The sequence below is a fragment of the Vidua macroura genome, chromosome 16 (assembly GCF_024509145.1).
Source record: "Vidua macroura isolate BioBank_ID:100142 chromosome 16, ASM2450914v1, whole genome shotgun sequence".
Taxonomy (NCBI): domain Eukaryota; kingdom Metazoa; phylum Chordata; class Aves; order Passeriformes; family Viduidae; genus Vidua; species Vidua macroura.
In genome coordinates this window covers 14,082,951-14,095,622 of record NC_071586.1, presented here as the reverse complement: position 1 = coordinate 14,095,622, position 12,672 = coordinate 14,082,951, and the positions used below count along the sequence as shown (strand labels likewise).

General features: G+C 53.9%; 1 protein-coding gene across 8 annotated transcripts in view; it reads right to left on the bottom strand.

Annotated features, from left to right (window-relative positions):
* Positions 1–12,672, bottom strand: part of MPRIP (myosin phosphatase Rho interacting protein) — a 73,592-nt gene that overhangs the window by 50,261 nt on the left and 10,659 nt on the right. For all 8 annotated transcript variants that reach the window (XM_053992478.1, XM_053992472.1, XM_053992474.1 and 5 more), the window contains exons 2-3: positions 12,037–12,114; positions 10,148–10,213 (exon numbers count right to left, since the gene is read on the bottom strand). In XM_053992478.1, coding sequence (XP_053848453.1) covers positions 10,148–10,213; positions 12,037–12,114 — 144 coding nt within the window. The remainder of the gene's footprint in view (positions 1–10,147; positions 10,214–12,036; positions 12,115–12,672) is intronic.

Here is a 12,672-nt window from a genome sequence, read left to right as displayed (position 1 = left end):
GCAAATGCAACCAAGTAGAGGATTCAGTGCAAAGACACAGGGACAGACCAAGCCATCAGCAGCATCACAGCCATGAAGAGCCACCTCCAACAGCCACTGTCTGGAGCTCTGGATAATTTCAGGCCCTGCAACCACCGCGGTGGGGTATCCCACCTTCACTCCCCAGGACTGTCAATACAGGGTTTTGTACTGGCACTCAACAACTGCAGAGGAGGAGACGACAGCCCTGGGGATCAGCAGCACCAGATCCACCGGAGGCTCGGGCAACTCCCACGGGCGCAGATGCTTCAGTGGAAGTTCTTGAATCCGGCCAAATTAGTCTGGAAATCTCATTATTCCCCAGCGCCGCTCTTATGAGCTTTGCAGAGCTTCCTGCTGGGCTGGGAATACCAGGAGGCCAGGCTCCCAGGGCACTTGGGGTCTGCAGCTGGAGGGAGGTGTGAGGGCCAACCCAAGCCAAAGAGATTGGCTTGGCTTGGCCAACCAAGCAGCAGCCACATCCTGCACCCCACACCCCTACAGAAAACCCCACTCTGCATTGCTTCCAGCAACTTCCAGACCAGCTTGGACCCTGCAGACCTTCCCAAAAGCTGAGGTGATGGCTGGAGAGAGTTTTCCTAACTTTGACCATTGGCCATCCCACCAAGTGGCCCAAAATGTGAGCCTTCTGGGCAGTTCCAAGGAGAAGAGTTCCCAACAGGCACACACACAACTGTTGTGGGGCAGAGAGACCACCCAGCAGCAGTTTGAGCTGGGCTTTGCTGCCACAGGCACGATGTGGTGGAAGCACTGAAATGATAGCAAAGAGCTGTCCTGGCCAGGCAGGCACCACCAGGTTTAAAGGCAAGTGGCACCTAGGGTAAAAAGTGCTTTAAATGCTCAGGATAAATTCATGACTAACATATAAGGTTGCTGGAACTGTCCCAGGGTAGCAGCATTTTCTCCCTAAACCTGCTGCTCACATCTGGCGCCTGTAGAGCAGTACAGGGAGAGGAAGGAGTTCACAGCCATGTGCTGCTCCCAAACCCTCCTTTGGGAGCAGCTGTGCAATCCCAGCAGAGGGGAGCAATCTGGGGCTAGTGCATGTGAGGGGGATGAGCACAAGAGGTTTCTCCATGGCCCATGCCTGGGATGACAGACTTCACACCCCCCAGCACTGGCCTGTACGTGGCATTAACCACCCATGAAAGCCAAGCATCCCCTCCCTCCACACATCTGCTCCATCCATAATCCCTGCTGTCCCTCCCCTAATGGGAAAGCAGCCAGGAAAGTGAACCAAAACCCTAATTATATCCCAGTAGCTCCCCAGTGCCCTGGTGATCCCTGTGACTTTATCGATGCGATCTCAACAGGGCTGATGAAATGTGGAGGAAAGGGCCAAGGCTGGGTGTGCTCCAAAACCCCACCTTTCTCTCCAGTCGCACCATCACGACAGGTGGAAATCCCGTATGAGCTCAGGATGCTGCAGGGACACTTCTAAAACCACGCTGTGGGCCTGTTCCCTCTGTCTCCTCTGCCCAAGGACCAGTCACCCACAGCAAAGGGAACTGGGAGGAGAGTGGGGACAGCCATGGGTCACAGTGGGACAGCCTCACTGCAGTTTCCCAGGGCTCTGTTTGGCCATAAAATCATGGAGAGCCACAGCTACGGCACCTGGAGCCAACAGCACCCAAGACCCGGGGGCTGCAAGAGCCAAGACCCCCAGGATCATGCCACAGAATCCCAGAATGGTTTGGATTGGAAGGTTTATCCAGTTCCAACCCCCTGCCATGGGCAGGACACCTTCCACTAGATCAGGTTGCTCCAAGCCCCATCCAACCCAGCCTTGGACACTTCCAGGGATGGAGCAGCCTCAGCTTCTCTGGGCAACCTGTGCCAGGGTCTCCCCACCCTCACAGGGAAGGATTTCCTCCCTGCAGCCCCATGGCATGGGGTGCCATGGCAGCAGACATGTGGCATGGCCGTGGGGTGCATGCCAGGAAAAAACAGGGGGCAGAAAACCTCCATGGAAGGTGGGACCTTCCCTGCTTTCCCCAGCTCCTGGAGCACCCCAGGCTCCACATGCAGCACCTCTCTCCTGCAGCAGCACAAGAGGAGCTGTGCTGCCTTCGGGAGCAGAGCACAAGGCTGTTAACACACTCCCACAAACCAGCTCCTGGATTGGATCCTGCAGGAAGGAGGTGAAGGGTAAGCAAAGTTGCCACACATGTGATTTACCTATGGTAATTTCAACTTTCAGCAAAGCTGTCTGGCTGTTTCATCTCGTTACCTGCTTGCAGTCAGATTTCAGTGACTGCTGGAAAGAACCTTCTCTGTAGCTTTGAAGAAACAGGGCAAAATAAAAAGATCTTACAAAATGCGTATTACCAAAATACATATTACACATTCACATGCTGTTACCTGGTTCTCCATAAAGGAAAAACAGTATTTTGATGGCATTTTTTTTTCTACGTTTGTATCTTGCAGCCCATGGTAAGTAAATGAGCAAGACCAATAATCACATCTGCATGGAAATTCTCATTTTTCACCAGAAATGCCTTAAAGCAGCACAGACAAAAGGGGGAAGACTCCTGCAAAAACCCTGCACTTGGTAACCCTGAGAAAAGCTGTTTACAAAACCCCACTGAAGACCTCAGCTTGTCTCCACGCAAGTTTTAACCTGACGTCCCTTTTACAGCCTCCAAACCCGGATGAATAATTCATGCCTGGGATAAAGCAGAAATATCATATTCACCAATGCTTACCTAACAGAGAAACAAAGATTGCAAATAAGTAATTTATTAACCCTGAACCGTGTTGCCGCTTGAACAGAGGGCACAACTCAGCTTTTGGTGGAAAAATCACCCCTGAGCCGAGGCAACAGCAAGCTGAGACCCCTCGTTCTCACCATGCTCCAGCACAAACACGCCTTGTCCTGCACTCAGTGAGATGCCAGTGGGGGGAAGAGCAAGGCTGGGAGCTGCCACCCTCCCTCCTCCTCCTCCTCCTCGGGGGTCGCAGCCGCCCCTTGTCCGGCGGCGGTGGGAAGCCCACAACCCGGCACTCGCCCACGGCTCCAGCCGCTTTCTCAGGCATTCCAAAATTTGGCCGGAGTCTCTTTTTGCAGCACACCCCCCTCCATGGCTGGACGCCTGCCTAATTGCGTATTTATTTATTTCTGCATTTTCCCAGCTCCCCGCACACACTGGCGCGGGGGGGAGGGAGGGGAAGCCGAGGCCGGCTCCCAACGTGGACCCAAAAAAAAAAAAAAAAAAAAAAACCCAAAAAAAGAGGGAGCGCAGCTCCCCACATTCCCCGGAGGGTGGGAGGAAGCTGGGAAGCGCAGGGCTGGCTGGGAAAGGGGTGGGAGCGGGGGGCAGGAAGGGGGGACGCCAGCGGCATCGCCCACCCCCTTTGCTTTGTGCGCGCTTGGGGAAATTAAAAATAGCTGCGTCCAAAGAGTGGCTGCAAGCGCCACAAAGAGCGTGTTGAGCGGAGGCAGCTGCAAGCTATTTGCTGCCCCTGGTAATCAGCATCTCGGCTTGCAGAACCCCTCCGGCCCCCCCAGCCCCTTCCTCCCCTGCCAGAAGCTGCCGCTGCCTTTCTCCAACCCACATATGTCATGTCAACAATCAATGAATGCAGGATCTCTGCCGGGGAAAGAAAGGGGGAATGCGCTTTGATTTTTGGAGCAGCTTTGTTGCCTTGTTCCATTCATGTCCTTGTCCTCCTCTCTGAGCTGTCACTGAGGGGTCTGCAGCACTGAATCCCACCAGTCAATGCCAGGATACCTCATGATCCTCAGCAGGAAGAGGCATGTGCCAGCTGCTGGGATGCTGCTTCTTCTAGGAGCAGGGAAAGGGATGCTATTACCCAGCTTCACCCAACCTGTAGCCCACAGGCCACTGGTGGTCCTCATCGACCTGATCTGGTGGAAAGAATAAAACCCAACCCCATCCCCACCACATGGCTGCAGCCGGTGGGCTCAGGGTTGTTCTGCAGGCACTTCATTCCACATCCCCTCCCCAGTACCAAGCAACAGTAGGGTGAAAAAATGGTGTTTCTGTTGGTTCCTTGGGTGGTTTGGTCATTCACGTGTGGACTGGCACGGCCACCCAGGAACTAGGGGATGTTTGAGAGCACTGCCCTGGCTTGGAAAAAGCTGGGATCAGGCACCACTGCTGCCCCTTCCTCTGCTGCCTGGGGGACCACGGGGCCCAAGTGAGGGTAACTGCTCAGCCTTAGCTGTGTCATTTCACTGCCAGCCCTGACATCTTCCCTCCTAAATGCCATCAGAGCTTGATTTCCACATTAACCTTTTCCAGCAGATACAATTTTTCCTTCACCAAGAGCCCACAGCCGGGCTGGAAGCCACAGGTCCAGAAGTCACAAAGGAACTCCAGCTGCTGCAAGTGCCTGTTTCACTCTGCCCCCCCATGAACAAGATAAATGAAATCTAAACTCCAGCTCACTTCCCTCGCTGCTCTGGCACACGTCTTCTACAGAAACGTCTTTGCTAGGTCTTGAGGGACGAGGAGTGGGGAAAAGCAGAAGGATGGAGCCACTTGAACCTGTCCTTGCTGCTCAGCCTAAGAGCAATTCCAGCTTTGTGGCTTGCCCTGCAGAAGACAATAGGGGTTGTGTTGTTTCCAGGAAGGAAGCACCTGGGCCAGGTCATCAAAGCAGCTTGTGTCAGGAGGTCACTGGCTGCATGGAGCTTTCAACTCCACTTTCATCCTCTTTCTGCCTGTTAACTCCCAAACCTCCCACCACAGATTGTTTCACACCGGGGCTTCTCCTGAGAGGGTCCTGCAGCCACAAAATGTCCTTCTTGGGGGGCTTGGATGTGGACAACAGTGTCCTCCAAAGCTCACAATAAACCCAGGCACTTCTGGGGCCCCGATGATGGTCCTAAGCCATTGTCAGTTGCCAGGACTTGTGATGGAGCCATCCCTGGAGGAGAGCTTCCTGTTCCCTCAGCCCCCTCCCAAATTCTTCTTCTGCAGCTCAGCAGTTTTACCTTCCCAAACACACTAAGCCAGACTAAAAGACATAAACCAGAAGAGGGTTTAGAAAATGTAGGGAACCATTCCTAGAGGAGCCCACGGGTGTCCTGACAGCAGGACCCACCTCCCGCAGCAAGTGGGGCTAGACATTTGGAGCAGAAAGAAATGGGAAGACACAAACACCCCAAAGGCACCATTATGGGATCCCCACACCCGAGCCCAGTAATGACACTTGCATCAGCATCAAGACAGAGATTAATATAAAACCACAAATGAAGATTTGTGTATCCTCCTCTCACCTCCTTCAAGGCTGCTTGGTCCTGACTTCAGCAATGTCCTGGGGAATGAGTCCCCAGGGCTCCCTGTAAGTTCACAGACTTTTTTCACCCAAATCAGTATTGAAAATTAAACACAGCAAATTCATCAAAGATCTCTGAGCTCTGTTCAGAGTCACCAGCACTTGTGCTGTCTCTGCATCGCCTCTAGAGCAGACACAAGGACGTAGTTTGTCCTCTCTCCCTTGCACCCTGATTTCAGGTGTCCCTTTCCTGCCCAGCTTTCCTGAAGGAGAAAGGATCTCTGCTTCCCAATTTTCCCAACATTTCCTTATTTCTACTGCATCATCTATGAGATACACACCAAACATCCCACATATAACCTCACAGATCATTGTCCACCCTGACTTGACTACATCCAGTCTTGGAGAAAAAGCTGGGATGGGGGGGGTCCCTCTCACTGTCTGAACCTCACACAGTCACTCCTACCCAGCCTTTCTGTCTCTGCTTACTTTAAATTTCAAACATGCTTTGATTCAAGCCAAAACCTTTTTATACTAAACAGAAACTGAAAGTCTTGATCTGGCAAACAGAGGCACTGGGAAAATTGTGTCCATGGGGGGGAACCACTGGGAATGAGGGGAATGGGGTTTGTAAAGCCTGGTGCTCCCATGGAGGAGGGGGCAGGGAGAGCTTGGAAACACTTAAATGGCAAAATGTGTGGAAAAAGTAAGGACAGAGAGGCCAGGATGTTTAAGGTTTGTTTTTAATCCCTGCCAATGAATTTCAATTCTGTGCCAAAACTGAAGTAAACTGCTTTGATCTAAAAAGGAGGGGAAAAACACACACACGGGCTCTCAGCTTCTTAAAACAATACAGATGACAAAGGAGGCAACTACAATGAAAATCAACGCAGCACAGCTCTGCTGACAGTGACATTTTAAAATGCCCCTTTCCTCCAAATAAAGAGGTGTTTGGAGGGGGGTGAATTAGGAAACAATAATCACACAGGTCTGTGGATCACAGCATCAGCAAGCACACATCCCTTCCTCTGATCCCCCTCCAGCTGCCACCAATGCTTGCACCATTCTCCTTTTTTACCCATTTATCAGTTCCTTTGGTTTCTGTGGCCAGGAATGGGGTCTGGGGCCGAGCAGGTCTCCAGATGTGACCCCACAGCCCTGCTGTGTAGTGCCAGACCTCCCACCTCTGAGCTGGCCTCTCTTCTCCTATTTATACACGCAGCCCAGGGGTCCCACTGCTCCCTAACCATTCCCAGATGCCAGGTTGGCCTCGCTCTTCATCTCACCCCAGTCCCATCAGCTCCCTCTTGACCTCCCTCCCTGCCATCACAGGCTGGAGCAGAGATTTCTGCTCCATTGTACTGAGGTTAATGACATTAGGATCCATCTGAGTTCCTGATTTAGGAGCAGGACCACCCTGCTGTGAGCTCGGGAAGGGTCTGCAACACCACCACAGAGGACACAACCATCCAACCCCAGCAAACTCTGGTATTGAGGTGGCTGACTACTGGTTCAAGTATCCTCCTAGATCCCTTCCCAGTTTCACAAAGCAATTTGACTCCAGCAAGTAACAGGAAGGGTAGAGACAGGGCTCACACATGTCATCAAGTTGGGAAGTGCCAGACACAGACTGAGGTCAGTTTGTTGCCAAATGGGTATGTCATGCCCAGGGATGCTCCTCCTGAATCCCTGCAGGAAAACTAAAAGAGCCCATGCAGAAGATGCTCTCACCTTGCCTCTCATACACAGCACCAGCAAGTTTGAGATGCTCCCAGACAAGCCTGAATTTTGTCCTGTTTTCAAACCAGCATACACACAAAGCAAAAAGCCTCTAAATTAATAGTCTCAGCTACCAAAAGGAAGCCTGATGTGACACGAGAATACCCCCAGGGAAATGCAAAATGCTAACCTAGTATAAATCCTAGCTCAAGAGAAATGGCACAGGGGTAAACTGAGGCACAGAGACAAGGCCTGCCTTGGACATGCAGTGATTCATTAAGAAACTGGCCTGGAGATCCAGACCCACTCCTCTGACCTGCCCCAGCCACAGGGCTGGATCCATCCCCAGGCAGTGCTTGAGGCCACGGGCCCACCTGCAGGCCCAGGGAGGGACATGGCAAAGCCCCTCCTGCCTCTCCATTCCCACGCAGGCAGGCTCTATTTATAGAGACCTCGGCCGCTAATTATAGATCACAGCAATCAAAACAAAAGCAGGCAAAAGCTCTGCACTTGCCACTCGCTGGCTCTGGCCCCTGAGCCCGGCACTATTCTTGTGGCAGCTCCCATATCCCAACCAAACCTCCCAGACCGCCCCAGCACCGCAGTGCCGGGCTGCTCTCCCACGGCAGTGGTTTCACTGGAGACCACAGGGTGTTTTACCAGGAGAACTGAAACTTGTCCTTGGACACTCACAACACAGCAGCTCAATCCCAAGCCTGTTCTTTCCTGCTTGCCCTCAATAGGAGTGGCTTTGTTATCCTCCAGCTGCTGCAGAGAAGCATGAGCCCCTGTCATCATCGGTCCCAGCATGAAGGTTTATCAAACAGCAGGAGCAAGCCACCATCAGGGTGCAATCGTGGATGTTCAGGATGGGAAGGCACCCCCAGGTGATCACACAACCTCCACATCCACCCAGAGTTGGGAGGCAGGAATTTCTGCACGTCTGAGCAGGCTCAGCTTAGCCAGGTCTCGGCAGAGCTGGGAACAGCTGCTGGCATGGTCCCTGCAGAGGGGAAGGGGGTGGGATCTCCTGGGCATTCCCAGTGACCAGGCTGGATCTGGGTGCCACCAACTGCACCCAGCTTTAAAGAGGGAGACCCCAGGGAGAGTCTGGCAGCTCAGCCTGGTCCGAAGGGATGAAGGTCCAGAGCCTGTGCAAATTCTCCCCATCACAGCCATCATGCAGAACTCATTTTGTTTTCAGACTGGAACTATGGCAGAGCAAGGACAGAGAGAACGATTGACACACAGAAAGAAGGTGGCCAAGCAGGAGCACAGACTCAGGATCAGCTCTGGGATATCCCTGGGCAGGTCTCAGGAGAGAACAGGACAAGTGGGACAGCTGCTGCCTGCTTGCCCCACCTTCCATGCCCAAAACGCTCTAATCCAACACCAAACTTTGCCCATCCCATGGCAAAAGGCTCCCTGGGCCCAGTGCTGCCCCATTACATGGTGTCTGAGTACCACAGCACCAACATCTCTGGGGACTCCCCGAGGTCTCCTCAACCTGGGCTTGTGCTTTGAGCTGCCCCTCCACACCCCACTGCTCTCCAACCTGCTGGGAGCCAGGAGCAGAACCTCCCTGGCCAGGCACAGGAATGTCTCCACCAGCATCACCAGTCCAGGACTCCCCACCCAGGCTCACTCCTCCCTCCAATTCCACTTTTAATAGGAGCAGAAATTGCCAAACCCACAAAATTAATGTCTGAAAGGTCCAAGCAGAGCCATTCAATCCCAGCCTGCCACTGCCTGGGAGGTCTCCTGTTGCGTCAGACCCTCTTGGGATCCATCACACCACAAGTGGCCATGGGGCAGTGAGTCCAGGAGCCAGCACAGTGCTGTCACACTGCCCAGGACACCATCCCATGCTGCACATGTGTGCCTTCCCTTTTTGTTTGTATTTTTCCACTTTTTCCCCTTCTCAAGGGGAAAAACCCCAACAGGTGCCTGGAGAACTGTGGGATGCTCCTGTTGTCCTCTAGTTGCTCTCAGGCCCCTGTGGCACAGGGCTGGGGCACTGCTTGTCTGCTGCTGTCCAGATGTGGTAGAACCTGGGGCAGGTCAACCTCCTCAGGATGCAAAACAGCAAAAAAATATTCCAGATTGTGTTTCCCGGCATTCCTGCACCTCTACCCTCAAACTGGGGCATCTCCCTACTCCACCCAGACACAAAGCACCCTCCTGTCAGTGTAGGACAGGAAACACCAGCCCAGTGCAGAGCCAGATTGCTGACACTGAAAATGTATTAAAGCCTCCACTGCTCCTACCCAAGACATTTAAATTATTTAGGGCACTTGGACCAACCCCAAGTAAAAATACAAACAAACACAGCATGAAATCTGAGCCACACTCGCCGTGCCTCCTTATTCCACGGTACCCTCACAGGAGGTACTGGAGGAGGACCAAGGCACACTGACCTTGCAGGGAGCCTCCCTGCCACAGACACAGGTCCCCATGTGTCCCTGTCCCACAGGTGTGCTCACTCCAGCTGGCTTCCTGAGCCTCCTGCCCAGGCAGATCCCAGCACGTGAGTGTCCGCTGTGCCGGCCTGCTCAGCCTTGGGCACCCTCCTGTGGGCTTCCTGTAGCCAGCAGGATAGATCAGCAGTCCTGGGTGCTCCTGGGACTGACCTACTGGGCTCTTCAGCCCCACTCTGCAGCTCACAGTGAATGGGTTTCCCTTCCTTTGATCCCCTTTTGCTGATGGGAACGGTGCTGGTGACAAGCTGCAGCTCCAGGGCGGGCAGGCGGTGGGAAGGCGTTCCAGCTGACCTACTTTCCACAGGCATTGCTAGGCAGGGCCTCCTTCTCGGACACTGCCAAGGTGATTCACCACAACCAAAACCCAGCTGGCACCGGGACACTGGGCAAAAAGGAGGGGCAATGACCTTGGGGACCCCCTCCAGCACTTCCTGCCAGTGTGGGATCTGTCAGCAACTGATGAATCCCATGCCAGGCGGGACTCACATGCCTCTGAAACACCCACCCATCCTCTGCAGAGCGTCCACTGAGCTCCCACACAAACCCAGCCTGGCACAGAGTCAGATCCAGCAAGCACGACTCTCCTCCAGCTTGGCAGAGCACTCCAAGGGCAGCAGATAACCCAGCTGATCCCCAGAGCCTGGACACAGCTGGGCAGCACTCACCATCTCGTCGAGGGCATAGCGCAGCAGCCCGTGCTCGTAGAGGATGAAGAACCGACGCTGCCATTTCTGCAAGAAAAGACATCAAGGTGGGTCATGGCAGTGCCCACCAGCCCCTGGGCCTTGCTGGGAGCACTGGAGCTGCACATCAGCTGGCAGGGCTCTGACAAAGGTCTCTGTGCACCAGCCCACATTGCCCAATGCTGACTGCCTTGAGCTCTGGCAGCCTTGGCACCTTTCCCATTCCCTGGGAAGCCTGTTCAGTGCCTGACCACCCTCTGGGGAAAGAACCTTTTCCTAATATCCAAACTAAACCTCTCATAACTCAGGTTCATGCCATGAATGCTGGGGACACCAGAAGGATCCCCAAACTAAATGCTCTGAGCCCTCAGCTTCATCCTGCACCATCTATTCCAGCATCAGTGCTGGAGGGTGACAGGGTGTCATGTCAGATGTCCCCCAGCAGCACACGAGCTCAGTTTGGATGGTGGATGCACTTCTGGTATGGCTCTGCCCAGGCAATCCTGGCACCATGCCGGCACTGCTGCCTCTGCAGCTGCACAGCAAATCAGATTGGAGAACTGATCTGGCTGGAAAATTGCTTTTTTTTTTTTTCATGTGTGCCAGGTTGTTTTCAGCCCAAGAGCAAAAACTGGTTGAGCAGGCTGAAATAAAAAAGTCCTGGATTCATAGCCCCAGTGCAGCAATTCTTATCTCACTTTTCTCAGCCCTTCGGGCAAAGTCCAGGGTGCTCAGGGACAAGCAGAACTACGGAGGACCTTGTGGACCTCCACAAGCCCCAGCTTAGCAGGCAGCCTGGGTTCTGGGGAGAGCCGGGTCCCATGTCCCCTTTATGTCAGGCCAGCAAGCCTATGACAAGCTGTGACTCCAAATAATGACTCATATACCCCAGGCTGAACTCAGAACCCAATTCTTGTTCATTCAGGAGCGATTTTTTTATTACAAACAGCTCCCAGAACATTTTGGCTGCATGACAGAGGGTTCACGGACCATTGCCATCCCTCCCACACAAAAGACAGCCCCATCCTGGCAGCCTCAGCAGCAAGCTCCCTGCAAGACAAGCTTGGGGACAGGCTGGAAGTCCTCGTCATAAGCCAGCAGTGAAAGGACATCAGCCTGGCCACATCCTTCTGAGCCTCAAACGCCCCAGGACAGGAAAGTGGGGGATGCTCCGACCCCACAGGATGCTGCTGTTTCTGCCAGGCATGAGAAAATACCTTTGGGAAGGAGCTGAGTGTGTCCTGCTCTGTCTGCAGGTCCCTGCTGCCAGCACTTGGCTTCACAGCTCTGCAGGGTTATAGCAAATGGGAACCACCAGTCAGCCCCTTTCTTGCTGCAGGACCTGCCTGACATTGGCATATCCACACTAGGGAATGGGATGCAGCCAACCTCTAGAGCTCTGGGCATGCTCACGATGAGCTGCAGAAAATTAAGAAGTTGTTTCCAAGCCCCAAAGGAAAACTAGGAGCTTTTCTGATGGTCACAGCACAGCTCAGAGTCACACAGCCCACACCCCACTGGCCTGAGCATCTTCCTGGCAGCATGGCACATGTCAGGCAAACCAGAGCAGCATCAAAACATCAAAAAGCAAAATCAACAAGCAATAAAATTGCACAGACTGAGCCTGACCCGCACCTGCAGTGCCCCAGGCTGCTGCCCATTATGGGAGACCTTGCCTCCCAGAAAAGGCATTCCAGCCTTACTGCCAGAAATATCTCCCAGCTTCCTGGTTTGCACAAGAGAATGGGTGCACGGAGGTGCCTTCAGCACTCCCAGGGTCACAGCCACCCCCATGGGCAGGGACAGCCCTTGCTGCTCCTCCTGCCACCCCCACCAACACCATGGGGAGGGGATGTCTCAGCTTCACTTACCCGGGAGCGATGGACGGGGTTGTCAAAGTCCGTTCCTTCCGGGGCCAGCAGCAGCCAGCCACCATAAATGGGTTTGGCCTGCAAAGAAACAGCAGAGAAACACTCACACACAGCGGAAAATGGCTCAAAATGGATCAGCACCACAGGGAATCGATGGTCAGGGACCACGGGAAACTGCAGCAGCCTCAGCACGAAGGCAGCTGTGTGAGCTCAGCCTCCTGCACACTGGCAAACTCAGCCTTCCCAGTGCAGGGAACGTGGTGTCTGATGGCAACCCGTGGTGTGACACACACTGTGTGCCAAAGAGACTGAGACGAGGACTCGGGAGGAGGCAAAACCCCAGCCACAAACTCCAAACACAGCTGCTCCTGCATGGCACCGTGCCCGGAGCACCAACCTCCCGGGTGCTGCCGAGCGGCAGAGCCCATCCCCACCGCGGCTCTTCCCGTCGCCATCGGCAGCGTGCCTCTTCTCCAAAGCAAAAACACACTCCAAAGGAGAGCTCGATGTTTTCCGTTCGTTAATTAAGAGAGGAAAAACTACCCAGCTCTGGCAGTTCTCCAGCTCCCAGCCGCTTCCCGTGCTGTGCACATCCAACTCCTGCTTCCCTGCAGGGGCAGCCCCTGCCAGCCCACT